The 21,836-nt window shown below is 39.2% G+C and overlaps 1 protein-coding gene across 1 annotated transcript; it reads left to right on the top strand.

Moving 5' to 3' along the window:
• The first annotated feature begins 651 nt into the window (after nt 1-651).
• Nucleotides 652-17,363, top strand: LOC143281743 (DNA-directed RNA polymerases I and III subunit RPAC1-like). Its single transcript, XM_076587017.1, has 11 exons — nt 652-789; nt 5,103-5,174; nt 5,699-5,851; nt 6,793-6,925; nt 8,314-8,433; nt 9,484-9,533; nt 10,643-10,699; nt 12,616-12,682; nt 13,341-13,463; nt 14,921-15,034; nt 16,899-17,363. The coding sequence occupies exons 1-11, from the start codon at nt 730-732 to the stop codon at nt 17,024-17,026; spliced, it is 1,077 nt and encodes a 358-aa protein (XP_076443132.1). The 5' UTR covers nt 652-729; the 3' UTR covers nt 17,027-17,363.
• Nucleotides 17,364-21,836: the final 4,473 nt, after the last annotated feature.

Raw genomic sequence — 21,836 nt, 5'->3', positions numbered from 1 at the left:
TGCCGAGAACATGAGTTGGCAGGAGTGAGAGGGAGAGCGCGCGTGCGCGGGTGCTCGCGTGATTTAGTGTTTCCTTCTGATTCTGTTTACCTCGTTCTCGTTATCTGGTTTTAATGATAAATTCTACAGTTGCATTTTTTCTCTCCAGAATTCATTCATGTGTGTTTTTATTCATTCATTTAATCATTCATTCATTCCGTGATTTCTTCTTCTTCCCCACTGTCTACCGGGCCACCTTCCCTCCCATTCCCAAACTACACCTTCTTCCCCCCCCTCCCGTGACTGTCTTAACGTCCACAAACTGAACTGTACTCAACTTTCTGTCAATTCTTGCGTTCTTTACTGATAAATATTCATGACTTTAAGTCTTTGATCTTGCTTTGACTTCCCTCCACTTTTAATTTCCATTTTACACCTGAGGTCTGAAATATTGGACACTCATATCAAAAGTGAGTAATACGTAACCAACAGTTTATCTTAGCTTTTTCCATATAATTCCTTTGTTGTTGTTTTTGATAGACTGAGCGGTTATCTTTCTTTCTTTCTTTTATTTTATTTTTAAAAATCATTGCATCTAAAATTGTATATATTACTGTGAAAAGATACAGAAAGCATTGCAAACAAGGGAGGGCACTCGAATTAGTTGAGAATCGTATGTCGCCACATTCACACATGCTTGCCGTGTGGGTACTAGGTTTACACGATAAACTGGAGTAAAAAAAAAAAAAAATGTTTACCATTGATGACATTCGTACGAAAGTCAGGCTGACGGAGCATAAAGTTGTGAATGTGAGTTTTGTGTTAAATACAATTTTTTTTTAAAACATGATGTGTTTTCTTTTAAATTGTAACTATGTTAGTAGTCGAACGATCCAGTCTAAGCGGTCAGTTAAGCGTGTGCAGATAACAGGTTGTACGAAATGTAGCTCTTCTTTATTCAAACGCTATAAACGATTGGTTTTACTACTAAGGTTCGTCTATTCCTTCTTTTCAACTTTTTTTTTAAACGATTGAAATAGCAGGGGTGCCTGAGGGAAATTACGAACGGGCAAGTTTAAACTTTGCGAACGATGGCTTTCGGTGCATGGGGAAAACAGAACTTGAACTGGAATCGGACGTTTGAGGCCTGTGAAGGCCTGTTCGCCGTTCAATAAGATACAGTATACCAGCATGTGTGGTCTAATGATAGCATTCTGGATCCTGAATACTTGGAGAGTTGGCCCAATGAGCGTCTAAGTCTAACCTAGTCTTGAAAGATAACATGGTTGGGGCAGTCACAACACTGTCTGACAAACCATTCCATTTATTAACGACTCGCACAGTAAAGAAGGAACTGTGCACTTTCAGTCTACAGTGTGATTTATTTAGCATTAAACTACTACCTCTTCTGACTCTGCTTACTGCAGGTGATAGTACGGGATTTGTGGTCTTGTAGATTCTGTGTATACATGTATTTACAGCAGTCAGTCATATCTGCCCACTGTCTCCTGTGTTCTAGACTAGGTTAGTAGGCAGCTTAAGGAAAGCAAGTCTTTCATGATAAGGCTTGTTCTTCAAATGACCAATCAGTTTTGTTGCCTGTCACTGGACGTCTTCCACCTCTCTGTACAATGTTTTCGACTGCGGGTTCTAGACCGAATGTCCATATTCCAAAATGGGTGTAACCAGGGATTTGAACAATTGAACAAACAGGTCTTCAGATAGGTAGTCAAAAGAATGCCTGATTATACCAACCATCTTGTTAGCCTTTGCAGTAACTGTTGCCACATGTCTTGAAATCCAGCTTGTTGTCAATGTACACTCCCAGGTCTTTCACCATGTCACTCTCAGCAAGTGCCAGGTTGTATTTCTCCCCACTGTTAGTTTTCCGTTTCATGTAGTAAATTGCTTCTGATTTGCAGTTTCCTAGCTTCATTACACTGCATTTTTCTGGATGGAAGTGGAGGAGCCACTCTCTAGACCACTGCTGTAGGTTGTCTAGGTCATCTTGGAGGACTTGTGAAGCATCTACTTGGTCATTCTGTGTGAACAACTCCGTGTCGTTGGCAAACAATTTCACATTGCTCTTCACTCTGCTAGGAAGGTCATTAATGTACAACAGGAAAAGCAGGGGTCCTAGAACACTACCTTGTGGGATACCGCTTGTGACATCTGCCTGTTGTTGTTCCATTCACAATTGCCCTCTGCTTCCTTTGAGACAGAAAGTCCTGGATCCAGAGTAATACTAATACCCTGCCTGATACTCCATGTGCGTGGATCTTAGAGACAAGTCCATGATGCGGGACGCTGTCAAACGCTTTCTCAGTTTCTGGTAATCCATATAGATAGCATCAATGGAGCCACCTCTATCTAGGGTTCTTGTCCAGCTTTCCAATATGTCCAACAATTATGTAGCACATGAGCGTCCCTGAACAAAACCATGTTGTTCTACGTTGATCTCTTGTTTCTAACCAGTGTCTGAAGAGGCTGTGCTTTTTCCTGACTGAAGCCAAGGTGCCTCTGTCCATCCATGGTTTTCTATTCATGCCGACTCCTGATCTTGGTACAAACTTGTCAGTAGCTCCTGTGATTTCCCCCTTGATGACTGACCACATTTTGTCAACTGTCAACACTGATAACTTGCTGTTCCAATCAACTGAACCTAATCTCTGTCTTATGCTATCAAATTCTGCCTTGCACGAAAATATAGACTCTGACGCTTCTTTTCTTCAATACGTGCACATGACAAGGTGATAACTAGAGTGGCATGGTCACTTTTCCCAATCCCTGCCATAGTAGTGATATCTAACACCATGTCATCTCTGTTTGTGAAAACCAGGTCGATCAAGCTAGGAGTCTGGCCCTGTCTGTGATGTGTTGGTTCTTTCTGGTGTTGTATCATGTATGCATCTCTGATCTCTAGTGGTCCTGAAGAAAGAGATTTAGAGAAGCAGGTCATGAGCTCATTAGACAAACATATTATTGGAACATCGCACCAGACTGTTGTGTTGTTGGTTTTGATCACACATGCACACACACACACACACACACACATATGCAAACACACACACACACACACACACACACACACACACACACACACACACAAGCACACACACCCTACACCACACACAAACACACCCTTTTTAGAGCACTCATTAAATGTTCAACATCGTTCTTACATCAAAATATCCTATGGTCTAATTGCAAACAATACTGTTGTGGAGATTCCTGTCTAAACTGACGTCCTGATCTATCACCAGCATGCTTTTTTAAAATCTCCCAGCTCTGGTAATGCACAATTCTTTCGACATATCCAGTCAAACCAGCTGTTTAAAATTGTGTCAAAGTTCAAGTCCTACTACTTGCATTCCTTGATTTTAGGATTTTGAGAGCATGTTTGTGAACGTGGTTGGCAGTGGTGCACAAAGAGAAGAGAGAGCACAGAAATAGCTGGAAACAGCTGATCTTTAAGTTAAACAGAAATGACTGGTTCTTGGAAATGGATATGTATTATTCATTAAGGTATCAGAAAAGGTTGAACTTGAAGCAGACATTAAATTGTAAAATGTGTGTGGTGAGAATGCTTCTAAGTGGGGCAGTACACAAACCGTTTGCAATTACCATGTCCGCAAATAGGCTTACCAGTTACCTACCCTATTAAATTTAGATTTTTGAATGTAGCTGAAGTAACTGCGATTTTTGTTGGATGAAGTAAACCATTAAGTCATCACTTTCTGTTGGTGTATTTTATGTTTTAAAAGTTTTTAAAATCAACTACTTAGTAATACTAATAGGCCCCAGGAGAGTTCTGTGGTCATCTTGGATCTTGCACATGCTTATCTAACTTTCGTCCAAAATGCCAGCAATGCCAAAGGCGATCAACATAGACAAAAGAAGCAGACATGTGTGACCCTTATACAGTTATAGACGATACTTTGTCTCCTCAGTCCCTGCATTTGTGGAACCCATAGGCCTTTTGTGTTCAAGTATCAAAATCACTAACGTTTTGTTTTTGTAGTTGAACATTATTCATTATTGTGATGTTGTTTGGCTGACTATAAATGGTGCATGATGAGCACACCAAACCTGCAGATGTACACATTGTGCTTGTATGCTTAGCACTTTAATGAGTGTGATGGAGAGAGGAAAAGCAATATTCACCTGTCACCATAATCCTTTTCCTCCCCAAACCACAAATGTTTGTTAAGTCATTAATTTTTTACCATTTTAGATTTTTACAAGGATGATTACCTGAAACTACAGTGAAAGCAAGCAGGAGTACCATGTGGAACATAATGGGTTTCATGGTCTGCTGTCCTCCATTTCTTCAGTTGATAGCCTCTGTTGCTACAACCAAACACTGTATGATGATGTGCACAATAAGAAAACTAAGATATGACACACAAAAAATATAAAAAATGAAGCCTGCTGTTTGCAAGTTCTGCCTCTCTCGATGGCCATTTTACAAAGATGATAACCTGAAAGGTGCATCACACAAGCGCTCTGGAGCTCCGTGTGAAATGTCGTGGATTTCACAGTTTGCTATTCTCCATTTCTTCAGTTGATAGCCTCTGTTGTTACAATGAAACACTGTACAATGACGTGTGCAATAAGAAAACTGAAATGTAAAGCATATGATAAAGTCGAAAAAATGAAACCTGCTGTTTGCTCATTCTGCCATTTTTGATTGCCTTCATTGCTCGCAAATTCGGAGAGCCAAACAACTTCAAGAGTACAGATCATGTGACAGGCCTCTATAAGTCATGTAATTGTAAGCTTGGAACTTACCTGAGAAATGTAAGCAGGCAGTTTGAAAACTTTGATCTGTGTACTTGTTAAAAGCATTCAATTTATAAACTCACTTGTCACAGCAGTTTGAGTAGAAGTTACCCACTTCTTTTTGTTTTAAGTTTAATCTTAGTATTTGTCAAGTTACAAAAGCATCAGCATGTCAACTGTAATATTTTAACAAAAAGTTAAATGATAAAAATGTGGTGTTTTTCAGTATGTGTGTCTTAGACTTACCAGTTTTTATTTAACTTTTTAAAGTATGTATACATGCATACAGTCCATTGTACAAGTAACTCATGAAGGCTTTCATTGAAGAGAATATGTTTCAGGTTCACAGTACTGACTTTCCATGGAACTACCCAGGCTATGACGATTCTTGGGATGAGAAAAAGTTTAAACAGGTCAGAAATAAAAAGATATTTGAATGTTTCATTGTTTGTGAATATATATGATGCTGAACAGAAATGAGAAAATATTTGCAGAAGTGTTGTTTTATGTTAGTACTGTTAAGCTTTCAGCATTTATTTGTGGCTATTAATTTTCTTTCTTTTTTATTCCTAAAAATGTAAATTAAGTGACCAGTTTTACAATGTTTGAATTATTACTGCCTTTACTCAGCTGTCTTATGTGTCTGCCGTGGATGGTATTTTTCAGGAATGCTAAAATCTCACGCTGTTAACGGAGAGTTGAAAGTGTGTGTTTTATGTTAATTGTTTTGAATGGGAATTATAGCCACAGGCGTGTGAAAAAGACAATCACCTGCTCCACTATGAAGGAGTGGCAGTAATAATTAGGGCATTGACACTGTTGACTTTATCAGCAATCGATAACTTGTTAGCTAGTTAAATGAAGTCTTTTAACTAAGCCAGACAGTCTTTAGTCTTATAACTAAAATAAGATGCCATTTCTTTTGAACTGTGCACAGAACTTCAGGATTGAGATTATTCGCATCACCAAAGAGACAAAGCGACATCATGGACTTGGGCTGGAGCTGGATGATGTAGATGAAATGGAGTTTGATATGGTGGGCGTCGACTGTTCCATCGCCAATGCCATTCGCAGGATTCTCCTGGCTGAGGTAGAGTTGAGGGGGTGTGGGTTGGAGGGAATGTTTAAAGACAGCAAAAGAGTGAAATTTAATATGGCAAACAAGCACCATTAATTAAGAAGGGCTTATCAGCACTGGCTTTGTAGATCAATATCTTTGTTTTATTAAGAGTAATACTGTGTAATAGTACTTTAAAAAAAAAAAAAAAGATAGAAAAAAAGATTTAACGTTGAGCAGCTGTTTAATGTGTGTGTGTGTGTGTGTGAGAGAAAGAGAGAGAGGGGGGGGGGGGGGGGAGAGAGAGAGAGAATGATTATGACAAATTGTTTTGGCAAATAGTTCTTTATGGCTCTAATGCCAAGGGGGATAATTCAGCTTGTGCAAGTGACAAAAAGAAAAATATTTAACTTATTAAGGGACAATTTCAAGCAAACTGAAATATATATATATATATATATATATATATATATATATATTCTGTTTTTATACACACAAACATGTAAAGACACATACATTCATGTGCACCTACATTATCTATTCCAGACTGCTGATGTATATATATCAGTCAGTTAATTGACTGTAGATAATGTGGACATGCGACCATCCATCCAAACTGTGTAACTGAACCTCTTTTGATTTATTTAATGTTTACAGGTCATTCTTTTTCTTTCAGATACCATGAGCCTTTTTTCAGGTTTATTCCTTTATTTAAATGATAATGAAAGAAACTGTACAAAAAGTAGTTTAGACTACTAAAGGAGATCCTCTGCACGTGAAAAAAAAAAGAAGAAAGAACAATTGAGTTGTGTACTGACTTTATGAAAAGAAGAATCCCTAACTTAATGCTTGGATGCCGTGCAGCTGTGACAGAACAGAATAGAATAAAAGTACTTTTATTTATCATGAAACCTTAAGGCTTATGAGGCATACAAATGAATAAAAGACTGAGTGTGTGTACTGGCATTGTGCAGGTCCCTACAATGGCGATAGAGAAGGCGCATGTCTACAACAACACGTCCATCCTTCAGGATGAAGTCCTGGCCCATCGACTGGGGCTGGTGGCCATCAAGGCTGACCCACGTCTCTTTGAGTACAAACAGCCAGGTGGGGTATACAGTACAGTACAATACAATACAATACAGTACAGTACAATACAATACAGTACAATACAGTACAATACAGTACAATACAATACAATACAATACAGTACAGTACAATACAATACAGTACAATACAATACAATGCAATACAGTACAATACAATACAGTACAATACAATACAATACAATGCAATACAGTACAATACAATACAGTACAATACAATACAGTACAGTACAATACAGTACAATACAATACAGTACAATACAATACAATACAATACAATACAATCTTTATTCATCCGTTTGGAAAGTAAATCAAATGAAATATTTAATTAGCTTTTTATTTATTTAGCTTTTCTTTGCTCTTACATAAATTTTATTCAGTTAAAAAAAATTACTGTGTGGTTGTTCATGTTTATTTTATAATGCACAGAGGGGCTGCAACTCTCTGACAGTAACAGTCTAGGACTTGAATTTTTCAGTTTGTTTTGCTTTAAGAATTTGGTATGCTTTAGAATAGTAAGTATGTATACCTGCACATTCTCCTCTGAGAGCATGCTTTTCCTGGCCTGCTTTTTGTTTTGGTATGCTGTTGACTGAGAAACCTAAGTAAGTGTGGAGATGTACATTTTAATTCAAAGCTGGTCATTGAGTAGTTTTATTCTTGTTCCTTTGTAAAGTTATGTTCCTTTCTCCATACACCTGATGACCACTACTTGTACAGGTTTTTCTGTTTAAAATCAAGACCTTGATATGCATCTGGTCATTGTTCACTTTCTGTGTCATGGCCACAGTCTGATTCTGAGACATTCTGATATCTTGTTTCAGTTTATTACAGGAAAGGTGATAAATGATTAGTTTATTTGCTTATGGAATTTCTAATAAGCAAGTTATACATTTAGGCATGAAAGATTCAAATACAAGGAAGTGGTGGATAGGCAATCACCTAGGGAGATTCAGTGGAGTGATGGCCTAGAGGTAACGCGTCCGCCTAGGAAGCGAGAGAATCTGAGAGCGCTGGTTCGAATCACGGCTCAGCCGCCGATATTTTCTCCCCCTCCACTAGACCTTGAGTGGTGGTCTGGACGCTAGTCATTCGGATGAGACGATAAACCGAGGTCCCGTCTGCAGCATGCACCTAGAGGATGTAAAAGAACCCACGGTAACAAAAGGGTTGTTCCTGGCAAAATTATGTAGAAAAGTCCACTTCGATAGGAAAAACAAATAAAACTGCACGCAGGGAAAAATTAAAAAAAATGGGTGGCGCTGTAGTGTAGCGACGCGCTCTCCCTGAGGAGAGCAGCCCGAATTTCACACAGAGAAATCTGTTGTGATAAAAAGAAATACAAATACAAATAAAAAATAACATGATGGCTGCTTGTGATGTTTGAAGGGACAGACGATGAGGGCACAGAGCAAGACACCTTGGAATTCCACCTAAAAGTGCGATGCACCAAGAATCTTAACGCCACTGACTCCACAGATCCCGATCAGCTGTACAGGGATCACAGAGGTCAGCCGTTTGTTTTCAGTGCATGTTGGGAATCATGTGTGTGTGTGTGTGTGTGTGTGTGTGTTGGTGGTAGTTTGCAGGGAATCTGCATTCTATCCTCTAGCCATGAAAGGCAATTTTATACATATTTTCTTCCATCATTCTTAGTTTGAAGAGACTTGTGATTTGTTCTGAGAGTTAGCTTGTACATTGTGTGTTCTTGAGACATCTGATGATCTTCATTATTCAATAGAATTGATAGTCTGTTATGCATAAGCTGGTTTATTTTTAGAAGCTAGAAAAAGTGTTTGACATAGTTCTTCGTTCGAAGACACCTGTAAATTTTTTTCTTCTGAGAGCTAGTTTGTGCATTGTGCGGCCTTGAGACACATGTAATATTGACTTCTAGAAGCTTGAAAAAGATTGCTATTCGACAGACAGAATAAAAAGTTCACAACTACAGTTCAGACATGGTCTGCATGTTTAGGATTGTTTGACATGTGGAATCATTGGTATTTCATTGTATCTTGGAAACTTTTTGAACATCAGTTGAATGGTCAGCAGAATGTGAAATTTGCAATATCAGTTTTTCTTCGGACCTGTATATATAGTTTTTAAGTAAATAAGTAAAGTAAATGGTATGTTTTAGGGGCAAAGAATCTGTGTGATTCTGATCAAACTGTCATTTGTAGCATTTGTGTTCAAGCGTTTGCAGAACAGACAAAACCGTTTCTGTTAATGTCTTATTTAAATTTATTGCTGCCCCATCATCTGCACCGTTTCAGTGGCATTACTCCCACGTCGCTCATTTACATTCCCCCACAGACCACACCCGGGTTCATCCGTCACAGTTCCAGCGTCGGCAGTCCGCAGGGAACCATCGATATTAGGTTATTGTGGAAAAGTTCTTAACCTTTGTGTTTGTGCAACAGAATATGGTAGGTTGTCTGTTATAATACACCATATATACACGTAGGTGATTCAGTTCAAGAATGTTGTAAATTTTGTGTTTGCAGAAATTATGTAAACATGCTGACAGCTGATGTTTCTGACCATGGGGTTTTATTTCAGTGACTACAAAATATTTAGAGTGGATTCCCAAAGGAAATCAGGCAAGACTGGTATGTGATCTTTTCTTTCCTTTTTGTCTTTTGTTCATGTTTTTTGTTTAAATAATTGCTTTTTAGTTGAAGACTTTGTTTTGGTTTCCTTCCTTGCAATTTGCTGAAATTGTTCAATTCCATGCTTTTACTTTATTAGATATAACAAGTCCAGATTTTATGATTATATGGTGGTACTGGTAAAGGTTGTCTGGTTTATAAACAGTTATATGAAGAGAGAGTATGTCTTTGACTTCTAAGGACAGTTTTACGACCAACATTTTTCTGCGCAGAAACAAAGCAGATAATATTTTACATGATTTATATATATATACATTTGCATCATAACTGAACATATGTGTGTAAAAGTGTTTACTGCATGTTACATTTTGAAGTGGGTGATTGTGTTTCAGTAGATAGATTTTATCCATGTTAATGCTGATATCATGGCTGTTCAGACATGATAGCTGGTACTGACAGTCTTGCAATATGTCCATTGGCTTCCTGTTTTATACAGTTACAGTAAAGTTGATCAGCACTCTGTATCGTAAACAGATTTGACTCTATTTCTGTGATGACCTTCACCTCTACACTCCATCTCACTCTCTACATTCAGCTTCAGATCCACTCAGTTTCTGCGTTTCCAGATTTAAACGCTCCACAGTCGGTTGCTGTTTTTTCTCTGCCTCTGGACCTTACTCTTGGATTGAGCTCCCTCTTTCACTTCATCAAATCTCAGCACTCTATTCTTTTAAAAGTCTGGCCTTAATACCTACCTCTTTCCATAAAGCTGTACCCTCCCTCTTTCCACAGTTCTCCAGCTTTCTGTTTTGTCGTTCATTCCTCTGAACCTGTTATGCCTGTTTGTGAATGACTGGTTGGTGTGAAAGTGCTTTGATTTCTCTCTGGATGAGATTACGCAGTGTATTATAAATAATAGAGTGGTAACTCTCCATGTACAAGGTACACAACTTCAAGTCAGTGCTGCTGATACTACCACTTCAGCTTAGCACATGGGTAAATAAAATGCACATTGGAATGAACCTATACACTTCCGCAAAAATATATATGTAAATATTTGTATTATTTCATTAGTGTTATTTTTATTGTTATGATTTGATGGTGTGCAGGGGAAAATTGGACCAGTGAAGGACAACATCCTGTTGACCAAACTCAAGCCAGGGCAGGTGAGGGTGGTGCACCGTGAGAGGCCATGACTTGAGAATCAATCCATTTTCAGGAATTATTATAATTGCTTATGATCTTCCCATATGAAACAACAGCAACAAACCATTTTCAGGAATTATTATTCATGCTTATAATCTTCTCATATGCAACAACAGCAACAAACCATTTTCAGGAATTATTATAATTGCTTATGATCTTCCCATATGAAACAACAGCAACAAACCATTTTCAGGAATTATTATACCTGCTTATGATCTTCCCATATGAAACAACAGCAACAAACCATTTTCAGGAATTATTATTCATGCTTATAATCTTCTCATATGCAACAACAGCAACAAACCATTTTCAGGAATTATTATAATTGCTTATGATCTTCCCATATGAAACAACAGCAACAAACCATTTTCAGGAATTATTATTCATGCTTATAATCTTCTCATATGCAACAACAGCAACAAATCATTTTCAGGAATTATTATTCATGCTCACAATTTTCTTATACGCAACAATAACTACAGACCATTTTGAGGAATGAAACCTGCTTATAATCTTTATAAATGCAGCAACAGCAACTAATCATTTTCAGGAATGATGCCTGCTTAAAACATTTTTATATATTCAGCAACATGAGACACAAGAACTATAGATCCATGTAGTCGTGATTTATTGATCTACCAATAATCTGCATGCACAGCTGTGTCATGTATATCAGCATGCTAAAGTGTTCATTATTTATTGAAAGCTTACTTGAAATAAATCATAAACTGATCATTTGAATTGAGTTGGTATTGATGTATCAGAGAGAAAAAAAAAAGATAAATTGTTTTGTGAATCATATATTCAGAGATTGTTTTTGTTTTTTTCCCATAAATTGAATCTATGAATGGAAGTTGATACTGATATATTCAGAGAAAAAAAGATATCATTATAGAAAAAAAAAAGAGAGATTGATTATATCATGAATAGAAGTTAGTACTGCATTGTTGTTGCTGTGTTTTTGCATTTTAATAGTGGTTGCAGATCATTGTTTTTCCTTAAAAACTGTCCCATGTTTTTTATGTTTGTTTTTTAACTGCAATATGTGTATGTGTGAATAGGAGTGTGTGTTTGGGTGCGTGTGTGTCTGTATGTGTCTGAGCATGTGTGTTTGTGTGTGTGTGTATGTGTGGGTCTGTGTAAAGAGTATGAACAAATACAGGCTTTGTATACAAATTAACATTAGACAAGATTATCTAGCAAACTGGTCATCATAAATAACAACAAAAATCCACCAATAAAGATACCCGGTGGATGTTTGTTCGTCTGACTGCTGATGTCTACGACAGTTTTGACCACGTAGCAAAAACACGTACGATTTCTGTTGATGTGTGTGCACATTGTGCTGCACTGCATCATTGTTGTTCATTAGTGGAAGGTGGTAGAATGGCTAAGACACTTATCTGCCAATACAGTGTCTGTGAGGGTCTGGGTTTGATTCCCACTCTCACTCTCACTCTTTCTCCCAAGTTTGACTTGATTAGTTGAAACTCAAACACTTAGTCATTCGGATGAGATGATAAAAGTTAACTCTCACCATGCGAACGGCGAAAGAGACGACGTTAACAGCGTTTCACCCCAGTTACCATCATCAAAATATTGCAAGCGGAAGGCTCTTATACTGAAGAGGTGAATGTTGACAAAGAAGACCACAATTCTGACGACGGAAGCTAAAGGTTGGGTCATTCAGACACCCACTGGACATCCGAGGGGTCTGTGTAGAGGAGAAGAGAGGACTGGCCGTACTGAGTGAGTTAAGGTGATGTTGAAATTCCAAAACTGGGGTTTCAAGAGGGGATACTAGAAGCAACAGAATCTAGTTTACACCACTCCATTTTTTTGTTTGTTTACCATTGTAATGTGTGTGTTTTACCAGGAGGTGGACATGAGGCTGTTTTGTGTCAAGGGGACTGGTAAAGACCATGCCAAGTTTTCTCCAGTTGGTGAGAATCATTTGGTTTTTTTTGGTATTTTTTCCTCATTTTAGAATTTATTGCATGTGCTATAACATCCAGTTTGGGCACATGTTTATTGTCTCTTCATGAAATGCGTTCGTTTGATATTTGGAAAAGAAGAATATCATCACTGATATCGTTCAGATTCCTCCAAACAGAAGTGTTTTTCAGTTACACACACACACACACACACACACACACACACACACACACACACACACACACACACACACACACACACACACACACACACACACACACACACACACACACACACACAGACACTCACACTGAGTGACATGTATACTCAGATACTTTCGACATCGGCCCATCAACTTTTAACAGGCTAAAACACACAAATATGCAAGCGTGCAGGCGCGCGCGTGCGCGCGCGCACACACACACACACACCACACACACACACCACACACACACACACACACACACACACACACACACACACACACACACACACACACACACACACACACATGCCACACCACACACACACACACAAAACACATACACACACACACACACACACACACCACACACACACCACACACACACACACATACAACACACACAACACACACACACACACACACACACACACAAAATCACAAAGGAAACTTGACTGTTTCAGCCACAGTGTGTTACCGTCTGCTGCCAGTGATCACCCTGCTGCGACCGGTGGTGGGGGAACAGGCCCACAGGCTGAAGAAGTGCTTCTCTCCTGGCGTCATCCAGCTGAGGGACACACACAACGGTGAGGGGGCAGGGCACAGGGGGGAAAGCTGTAGGTTTTTTTTCTTCTCTTACATCTGTTTTCATTGAAGACCTGTCTGTACTTCTAGCGGTACTGATGGTGATACTCCGTGTCCACCACCACAGTTCTAAACTGCGTTTCATCAGTGCTTTGAATGTTTAGGGTATGTGTGTGTGGGGTGGGGGGGTGCCGGGGAGGGGCTTTGGGGGTGGGGTGGGGGGCGTGACTGTGCGTGTGTGTGTGTGACTTTCCATGTATGTGCTCTTGTCTATGTTCGAGTGTGTAGGATAAGTGATGTCATGAAGCCCTTTCTGCAGTGAGTGTGTAAAGTGGTTTATTTTAATTATTTCATCATCTACCGTCAATGGATTTTGTATTTATTATTTATTAACTGCTTTGAGCTGTATCTGAGAAAAAACAGTGCTGAATACGTGTTCATCATCATTATTATTAGTGTTGCTATGACTTGTCCTGTTGTCTTCTGTACTGCCTTCCACCCATCATTTGTCATGGAGTCTTGATATTTCATGGTACAGTGTGATGCTGTTGGAACAAGATGGTCCTCTTTATGGAATAACTAAACTGTCTTCTTCATAGCCACACAAGCCAGTTGTTGAGTGGAAGTCAAAGTTACTGATGGTGCTGTGTCTGTGATGTGATTGAGAGCTGAAGGGATGTTTGTGATGTTTCAGGCAAAGAGGCAGTGGTGGTTGAACAGTGAAGGGATGTTTGTGATGTTTCAGGCAAAGAGGCAGTGGTGGTTGAACAGCAAAGGGATGTTTGTGATGTTTCAGGCAAAGAGGCAGTAGTGGTTGAACAGCAAAGGGATGTTTGTGATGGTTCAGGCAAAGAGGCAGTGGTGGTTGAACAGTGAAGAGATGTTTGTGATGTTTCAGGCAAAGAGGCAGTGGTGGTGTGACAGTGAAGGGATGTTTGTGATGTTTCAGGCAAAGAGGCAGTGGTGGTGTAACAGTGAAGGGATGTTTGTGATGTTTCAGGCAAAGAGGCAGTGGTGGTTGAAAGGCGAAGGGATGTTTGTGACGTTTGATGCAAAGAGGCAGTGGTGGTGTAACAGTGAAGGGATGTTTGTGATGTTTCAGGCAAAGAGGCAGTGGTGGTTGAACAGTGAAGGGATGTTTGTGATGTTTCAGGCAAAGAGGCAGTGGTGGTGTAACAGTGAAGGGATGTTTGTGATGTTTCAGGCAAAGAGGCAGTGGTGGTTGAACAGTGAAGGGATGTTTGTGATGTTTCAGGCAAAGAGGCAGTGGTGGTTGAACAGTGAAGGGATGTTTGTGATGTTTCAGGCAAAGAGGCAGTGGTGGTGTAACAGTGAAGGGATGTTTGTGATGTTTCAGGCAAAGAGGCAGTGGTGACTGAACAGTGAAGGGATGTTTGTGATGTTTCAGGCAAAGAGGCAGTGGTGGTGTAACAGTGAAGGGATGTTTGTGATGTTTCAGGCAAAGAGGCAGTGGTGGTAAACGCCAGGAAAGACACCATCAGCCGTGAGGTCTTCCGACACGATGACCTGAAGGACGCTGTCAAGCTGGAGCGTGTCAGGGACCATTTTATCTGTAAGCATCTGTGCATACTTGGCTCACAGAAATGCGCTTCTGTTCTTATACAGTTTTGCTTTAAAGTGGTGCAGTTTAAAAAAAAAAGAAAGAATATGTATATATATATTTTTTTTAATAAGATAATGACCTTTAAAGGAAAGGGGGGGGGGGAGTGGGGGGGGGGGGGACGGGGCTTGCTTTACAGTGCAGTGTAATAGCCCAAAACGCAGGTGAAGCGTTAAGAGCCTTTCAGTGCTTTGGAAATGAAGGAGGTTAAGAAAAAGAGATGAAGCAAAAAAAAAAAAAAAAAATCAAACACTTACATGCTTAGATTGTTAGAAGAAGAAGAAGAAGAAAAAGAACACGCACATGGTTGAATATAACTTTATTCTCTTTTTTCATTGAAGCTATGCATTGCAATGATTTTGTTTGTATAACGACACTTACTCCATCCACAGTGCAGTGACAGGACTGTGTTGTACAGTTTGTATAACGACACTCGCTTCAACAAAAGTGCAGTTACACGTCTGTGTTGTACAGTTTGTATAACGACACTCACTTCAACAACAGTGCAGTGACATGTCTGTGTTGTACAGTTTGTATAACAACACTCACTTCAGCGACAGTGCAGTGACACGTCTGTGTTGTACAGTTTGTATAACGACACTCACTTCATCCACAGTGCAGTGACACGTCTGTGTTGTACAGTTTGTATAACAACACTAACTTCATCCAGAGTGCAGTGACACGTCTGTGTTGTACAGTTTGTATAACGACACTCACTTCAGTGACAGTGCAGTGACACGTCTGTGTTGTACAGTTTGTATAACGACACTCACTTCATCCACAGTGCAGTGACACGTCTGTGTTGTACAGTTTGTATAACGACACTCACTTCATCCACAGTGCAGTGACACGCCTGTGTTGTACAGTTTGTATAACGACACTCACTTCATCCACAATGAAGTGACACGTCTGTGTTGTACAGTTTGTATAACGACACTCACTTCATCCACAATGAAGTGACACGTCTGTGTTGTACAGTTTGTATAACGACACTCACTTCATCCACAGTGCAGTGACACGTCTGTGTTGTACAGTTTGTATAACAACACTCACTTCATCCACAGTGCAGTGACACGTCTGTGTTGTACAGTTTGTATAACGACACTCACTTCAGCGACAGTGCAGTGACACGTCTGTGTTGTACAGTTTGTATAACGACACTCACTTCATCCACAGTGCAGTGACACGTCTGTGTTGTACAGTTTGTATAACAACACTCACTTCATCCACAGTGCAGTGACACGTCTGTGTTGTACAGTTTGTATAACAACACTCTTCAACAACAATGAAGTGATATGTCTGTGTTGTACAGTTTGTATAACAACACTCACTTCAGCGACAGTGCAGTGACACGCCTGTGTTGTACAGTTTGTATAACGACACTCACTTCAGCGACAGTGCAGTGACACGCCTGTGTTGTACAGTTTGTATAACAACACTCGCTTCAACAAAAGTGCAGTGACATGTCTGTATTGTACAGTTTGTATAACAACACTCACTTCAACAACAGTGAAATGACACGTCTGTGTTGTACAGTTTGTATAACGACACTCACTTCAACAACAGTGCAGTGACACGTCTGTGTTGTACAGTTTGTATAACGACACTCACTTCAGCGACAGTGCAGTGACACGTCTGTGTTGTACAGTTTGTATAACAACACTCACTTCATCCACAGTGCAGTGACACGTCTGTGTTGTACAGTTTGTATAACGACACTCACTTCAACAACAGTGAAGTGATATGTCTGTGTTGTACACTTTGTATAACAACACTTACTCCATCCACAGTGAAGTGACACGTCTGTGTTGTACAGTTTCAGTTGAGTCCACAGGCATCATGAGGCCAGACGAGCTGGTGGTGGAGGCAGTGCGCATCCTACAGGCCAAGTGCCAGTCACTTCTGCAGGAGCTGGAGAATCGAGCACAGGCCACCGCTTCCTAGCCTTGGACAGTTGTTGCTGTGACCATGTGGTGCCTGAGGTTCTGGGATGGGCGTACAAGACGTACATCTGTGTCACAGACTGAATGCTAGAGAGGGAAAGAAAATGAATTGGTGTGTGAGAGTGTGTATGTCAGTGTTCAAGTGCATGTGTGTGTGGGTGTGTATGGATGTCTGACAGAGTGTTGCAGTTGGCAGGCTCCTGAATTTGACATTTTATGGCTGTTTAGTTTGGATACACCTGTGGTGTATCTTTGTGTTTTGTCATTGAACATTTCATTCAACTGCTTCTGCTGCTATATATATATGTGTGTGTGTGTGTATGAAGGATGTATATCATATGAATTTGCAAATAAAATCGTTTCCAGAGCAAATTTTTTTGTCTGCATATGCATGTGTTTGTGACCCAAGACAGTTATATATTAGTTGCAGTACATTTTCAACATATGTTCAGATCTGCTTGTGCCTGAACCCCCTTCCTGTATATACGCAATCAGAAGATCAAATACGCACGTTAAAGATTGATTGATATGGATACTTATAAGGCACCTGTCCTCGGTCAGAGACCAAGCTCTAAGTGCTTTACAAACACAGGGTCATTTACACAACAGGCTGCCTACCTGGGTAGAGCCGACTGATGGCTGCCATTGGGGCTTATCAATTGTTTCCTGTGACATTCAGTCAGATTTCAGGCACGCACATGTACACACTCAGACAAACATGTAACATTTAACATCTTATGTGTATGACCATTTTGTTTATTTACCCTGCCATGTAGGCAGCCATACTCCTATAATCCATATCAGTGTCTGGTGGGTTATGGAAACAAGAATATACCCAGCATGCTCACCCCTGAGAAAGAAGTATGGCTGCCTACTTGGCAGGATAAAAATGGTCATACATGTAAAAGCCCACTCGTATGCATATGAGTGAACGTGGGAGTTTGCAGCCCACGAACAAATCCAGCGACTGAAAACACATATCCCCTGTGCATTCCAGTGTGAATTAGTGTGGATATGCTCAGTCACACTTGCATATAAATAAGGAAACTTTGATGTCTGTGTTAGTTTCAGATGGTTATATTCACTTTGCTGATCAGAAGGAACTGATACAGATGAACAGGAATTCTGTTTGTCATTTCCTTTTATTTTATGTTGTTGTTTTTTTGTGTTTTTTTTTTTACAAAGAAATGGATAAGTGCATTTTTCTCTTACTCTACTGTTCAATTTCAGTTGTGTTTATTTTCTTTCATTTGTTAGGAAAAAAACATATTTTAAACAGAAGCTATTCTTGTTTGTGTGTTGCAGTAAAACCCCAACACAGTGTCCCATATATGACACTCTGATATTTCACTTATTAAATCCAGCATACAATCATTTGAAATTAAAACAATTGTTTAAAATGTCTGCTTGATAAAAAGCAGCAATTTTAATGCACTTTAATTGAAATGTAGGGTTTTCACACAAAGTGGGTTCCCTACTGACTACTAAATTGGACAAAGTCAATGTTTTTAATCCCTCAAACCACACACTTTTGACCTATGTTTAAAGTATGAACTGAAGTCATAATACATCGGTTTTCTTTCCACAAGTAAACCAACAGAAAGACCATATGCACAAACATGAAAAACAAAAAGGAATTTCTCAACGTTTCACATCACTCCAATTTTCAATAGACTTGTGCCCAATAATGACAATAGTGCTGTTATACTGACAATAATATCTATCTATATATCTGTATTTGTGTGTGGGGGGTCCAGCATGATAGCAGTCTCAATTCAGTATTTACGTGCAAGTCCAACATGACAATAATTTATTATTACTGGTCAAATAAAAACCCAGATGCCAGCGAACGAGTCACAGGTCTAAGGGAAAGTACTCCAAAACAGGTATCATGGAGTAGAGATTACTTCCCTTTGATTTTGGACTTGCGGAAGGATCGAGGGTGGTGGTGGTGGGGGTGGTGGGGCGTGGGGGGTCAAACACTACCAGCAGGGTCCTTATGACACTGAAATCGATGTAGCAGTATCAGAGTTCCATCAAAATTAAAAGCGGTACTGGCATGACCTACATGTCTGCTTCTTTTCACTGAATCGTGAAAGCGAAACCTGTATCACTCTGAACTGAATATTTTCATTAATTTTTTATGCTTGAGGAGAAAAAAAGAAGACATTTCCACTTATGGGTTGCAGACGACACACACACACACACACACACACACACATTCACACTCACACACACACACACACACTCGCACGCACACAGACACACAGAGACACACACACACACACACACAGTGACACACACATTTTTCTGGTCATTTACCTCTCTTCGATTTTTGGGACACACAAGAGACGCTCCTTGAGCTACTGAAACCGAAACTGAATGTTAAAATGTTTACCGGCATTTTAAAATTTTTTAAAAATTTTTTATTATTATTTTTGTTTTAATCTCCTACCAAGGGAGGAACGTGGCAGAATGGATAAGACGCTTATCCGTCTGCAAATACGGTATTGAAGTTCGTGAGGGTCTGGTTTAGACTGATTGCCGCTCTCGCCCCTTCTCCAAAATTTGGAGAATCATACTGAGCGTATAGTAACTCGGATGAGACGATAAACAGAGGTCCGAGGTCTCAGTGCAGCACGTACTTGGCACACTGAAAAAGAACCCATGGCAACAAAAGTGTTGTCCTCTGGCAAAAACTTTGATGATTCCACAGATCACTCTGGTAGATTTGAAGTATGTATTCATGCACTCAAGGCACTGACAAACGCGTACGTTGAACCCAGGTTATGCTTCAGTTTCAGTAGCTCAAGGAGGCGTCACTGCGTTCGGACAAATCCATATACGCTACACCACATCTGCCAGCAGCGTAACCCAACGCGCTTAGTCAGGCCTTGAGAAAAAAAAGAAAAGAAAAAAAAAGGGTGAATAAATAATAGATAAGCGTACATAAATAAATAAATCATAATTATAATATAAAAAAGGTAATAATAATAATAATAAATAAATAAATAAATAAGTAAATAAATAGATAAGACAACAATGATGATAAATATGCAAATAAATGTAAAACATGAAGACACACATTCACACATACACCCACACATGCATAACAGATATGCACCAAACATGCAGTTTCACAGATATGAAAGCATAGTCAAATACACATAAATGTACATGAGCCCCAACACACACACACACACACACACGCCACACACATGACCCTTTTAACATTGACTGCTTCGATTCAACATCTTTCTTTCATGTAGGCCCTGGGCCGAATTAGGATTCGAGATCATTTGGCACGCAGATAGCACTGAACACTAAAATCCAATGTTCCATGGTTAGCTGCCTGCCTTACATAGACTGCGTTATTCATTCTTGCTCGTTGTTGCTTTGATCTGAGTTCAACATGACATTACAGCGAAGAATATTGCCCTACAATTCCAGAATGAGATGTAAACGTTTATTTGAAAGTTTATATTTGATTTTTAAAAAAAAGAAAGGAAAAAAGAATAGTGGAACATCTGAAAGTTTTTATTTGATAAAAAAAAAAAAGAGAGCAAAGATGAATAGTGGAACACTGACTGACACAGTTTTTCAGACCACACACTTAGAATAATATAACCCCCCACCTCGCCCCCCCCCCCCCCCCCCCCCGTGAGTTTTGCCTGAAGGTCAAGGTCAGAGGCATGTCAGGATGAACAGTGAACATGTTTTGTGCCCAGCTGGATGGATAAAGGACAGTTTGATGGAACCTGTTTCGGTTCCCTGCACGCCCACACCTACACACACACACATCTTCCTTCCTCATCCCTACCCAACCCCGGTCCCCCACACACATACATACACGCAAACCTCTTTTATTTTTATTTTTTAAATTTTATTTATCTATTTATTTATATATGTACCTTTTTTGTGGTTAGCTCCTGTCCATGCTTTAAAAGAATATTGTTCAAAAAATTATGGGTTGCACTTTTTGCTCGAGAGTGAAAGTCCAGATTATCAGCCTTTTTGATTGTTTTTCTTTTTTTTCTTTCAGTACTCCACGTTATTGGTGTATTGTTGTTGTTTTTTGTTATATATGTATGTGTATTTTCTGTGGAACATTATATACGTGTAATAACCATTCTGTTCTTTGTTTATTTTTATGTTTGACTTTGAACCATTCTTTTTTTTTCTTTTTTCTTTTTTTTTTATGTTCGATTTTGATAAAAACAGACAGGGTTTATCAGATCATGTACAGAGGAGTAGATATGAAATCTTTAGACTATAATTAATGTCTAGTCTTTCAATAATTTCAGCTAATGTTCAGGGCCTAGGTGACTTTCAAAAAAGACGTGATGTCTTTCAGTTTCTTAGACAAAAAAATATGTCAATATATTTCTTGCAAGATACCCACTTTGTAAGTAAACAAGAGAGACAGATAAGAGCTGAATGGGGATATGAATGCTTTTTTGCATCATATACATCACAATCAAGAGGCGTAGCAATTCTGTTTAATAATAATTTTGATTTCAAAGTAAAAAATATAATTAAGGATGTTCATGGGAACTATCTGATCATGTCAATTAAAACTATGGAAAGAGATATCACACTGGTAAATATTTATGGTCCGAATAGGGATAATCCTCAGTTTTATGTAGAATTAAGTAATAAGATTAAAGAACTGGAATCCGAAATAATAGTAATTGGAGGGGACTGGAATCTAGTTTTGAATCCACCATTAGATTACAGTAATTACAAACATGTTAACAATCCTAAGGCACAAACAGAAGTTATTAAATTGACAGGTGATCTAGAACTGGTAG

The sequence above is a fragment of the Babylonia areolata genome, chromosome 4 (assembly GCF_041734735.1).
Source record: "Babylonia areolata isolate BAREFJ2019XMU chromosome 4, ASM4173473v1, whole genome shotgun sequence".
Classification (NCBI taxonomy): domain Eukaryota; kingdom Metazoa; phylum Mollusca; class Gastropoda; order Neogastropoda; family Buccinidae; genus Babylonia; species Babylonia areolata.
This window is presented reverse-complemented; position numbering and strand designations above follow the sequence as displayed.